Source organism: Suricata suricatta, chromosome 16, assembly GCF_006229205.1.
Source record: "Suricata suricatta isolate VVHF042 chromosome 16, meerkat_22Aug2017_6uvM2_HiC, whole genome shotgun sequence".
Taxonomy (NCBI): Eukaryota; Metazoa; Chordata; class Mammalia; order Carnivora; family Herpestidae; genus Suricata; species Suricata suricatta.
This window is the reverse complement of record NC_043715.1, coordinates 57,981,011-57,983,318: the sequence shown is the minus strand read 5'-3', so window position 1 is coordinate 57,983,318 and position 2,308 is coordinate 57,981,011. Positions and strand designations below refer to the sequence as shown.

Here is a 2,308-nt window from a genome sequence, read left to right as displayed (position 1 = left end):
GGAGATTCCGTTCCCTCACAGTAAGTCAAAAACCAATACACAGAGTTTAATCATAAATGTCATAATACAAATAGGAAGTGTAATCATAAGTATAATCATAAGGGCTGTGTCAAGCACCTTAAATGCATTATGTCATTTCAAAACTGAAATAAAGTTATGGAGTAATCAAACAATTGATGACATACTTAAAATATTGACTTCTTCATTCAAAACAAGGCATTTGCCTTCATTATCTAGGTCTTTTTCTAGATCCTAAGCAAAGGTCTGTATTGTTCTTCCTACAGGCCATAGACCAAATGAAGATTCTGTCTCAGGATTTCCTCACAGCTTCCTCAGCAAGTACAAACTGCAACCAGCACCACTTTGTAGATGAAGAAACTCACACTCAGGCGAATCCTGTGATTTGCCAAAGTGCACCGACCTGGCGGATGGCTGGGCCAAAACGGACACCCGCTCTGTGCCGTTTTGCCACAGCGCTACGCAACGCCGTCGCGGAGGTGCCGAGCCCCGGCACGAGGATGACAGTGACCACGAGGAGAGACACGGCAGTGGTGGCAGTGGGGTGAGCTGCTAACCCGCCACCGCCTGCTCACACCTGGCACCGTTCTGAGCTCTGCTCGGAAGTTGCCCATTCATCCGTGCTACAGTCCGGGGAAGCATGTACTGAGTGTTACCCCATGTACAAGGAGCACACCCAGGCACACACACGTGCAGTAACTTGCCTGCAGCCACAGCTTCTAAGGGGCAGAGCTAGGACTGAACACCGCTGGTCTGGTTCGGGACCTTGTCCCCAATACATGACACTAAGGAGGCAACAACACCACCCTTGTGCATGGCCAGCGGCATCAGACCAAGTGGGGGGTGGAGGTGAGACAGGGACGTGAGCATAAAGATTCACCCCCAGGGAACAGGGGCCAAGGGAGGGAAGACTCAGGGACTCTAGACTTCAACATTTCACGAACTACTAAGAAATAGTAAAATTGAGAATCCTATGCAGTGATACCATCACATATGACCGTGACAGAAACATCAAACATTGTACACTGTCATCAACATTAAACATAAAAAGGAATTTCATTACAGAAAAAAAGAAAAGCTAAGAAACAGAGAACGGTTTCATAAAATGAAGTACGTTCCAGACAGAGGAAATTAAGCTGAGGTACTCGCTGCGGTGGCCGAGACTTCCGGAGGGCTGTGGTGCCCGGAGACTGGGTGAGTGGGGCAAAACAGGGCGCGGGACAGTGCTCCAGGGACCTGCACAGCCCGTGACTAATATTAGTCACTTTTCCTTAAAGTGACCCACTTTTAATTTTTCTTAGATTCCTTCAACATCACTCCAGTAAGTCAGACACCAGAGTCACTGGCCTTGAAGGCAGATGGCCCTGAAGAGGCAGTGAGCTCCCGCGGCCCGACCGGGGCTGAGCGCTCACTCCGGGGGGAAAGGGGAAATTAGCAACAACTGCAGGTGAGGCATTAAGATTCAGCACTGAACCCAGGTGTTTCCTCAACAATAATCAGGGGCATTACTCATTCCATGAAATGGTTACGTCACGGGGTCCCTCAGTGTCGGCTGATGAAGTGTCCATGCGCCCTGTGACCACAGGGCTTCTCAGTCTGTATACAATGGACATTTAGCTCAAGTTACTTCTTTTTCTTCTTCTTCTTTTTTTTTTTTTTTTAGTTTATTTATTTTGAGTGAGAGAGCATGAGCATGGGAGGGTCATAGAGAGAGAAGGAGAGAAAGATCCCCAAGCAGGCTCCACAATGTCAGCAGGGCCTGATGTGGGACTGGAACTCACAAACTGTGAGATCATGACCTGAGCCAAAACCAAGAGTTGGCTGCTTAATCAACTAAGCCCGGCAGGGACCCCACGTCAGACGCTGCTCTGCAGGAGGGCCGGGAGGAAGCTGTCCTGTGCATTCCGAGGACGGCTGGCAGCGCTCCAGGTCTCCACGCACTAGGTGCCTGTCCCAGCCCCCTCCCAGTGGTGACAATCAAAACATCTACAAACACTGCCCAGTGTCCCGGGGGGCGACATCATCCTGGGTTGAGACCGCTGGCCTAAAAGGCCAGAACCGGGATGATGAGAGAAAGTGACAGGACGGGGCAGGGGCCTCCATGAGACCTGGTGTCAGGACACAGCTGGCGAGGAGGTGGGGACCCTGCCCGGAACGGAAGACCTTACGAGGCCAAAATGCCCACGAACTCACTGGGCAGACACGACAGCAAGTCGAGGCCCAGGCAGGTGTGCCTGCGGGGAAATGGCTGGGCGCCCGCACAGCCAGAGCTCTGGGTTCACAGCCCTCC

At 51.3% G+C, this 2,308-nt stretch overlaps 1 protein-coding gene across 1 annotated transcript in view; it reads right to left on the bottom strand.

The window, feature by feature from the left end:
• Positions 1-2,062: 2,062 nt before the first annotated feature.
• Positions 2,063-2,308, bottom strand: part of LOC115279921 (zinc finger protein 202-like) — a 2,466-nt gene continuing 2,220 nt past the window's right edge. The window contains exon 3 of the mRNA XM_029924419.1: positions 2,063-2,163. Coding sequence (XP_029780279.1) covers positions 2,063-2,163 — 101 coding nt within the window. The remainder of the gene's footprint in view (positions 2,164-2,308) is intronic.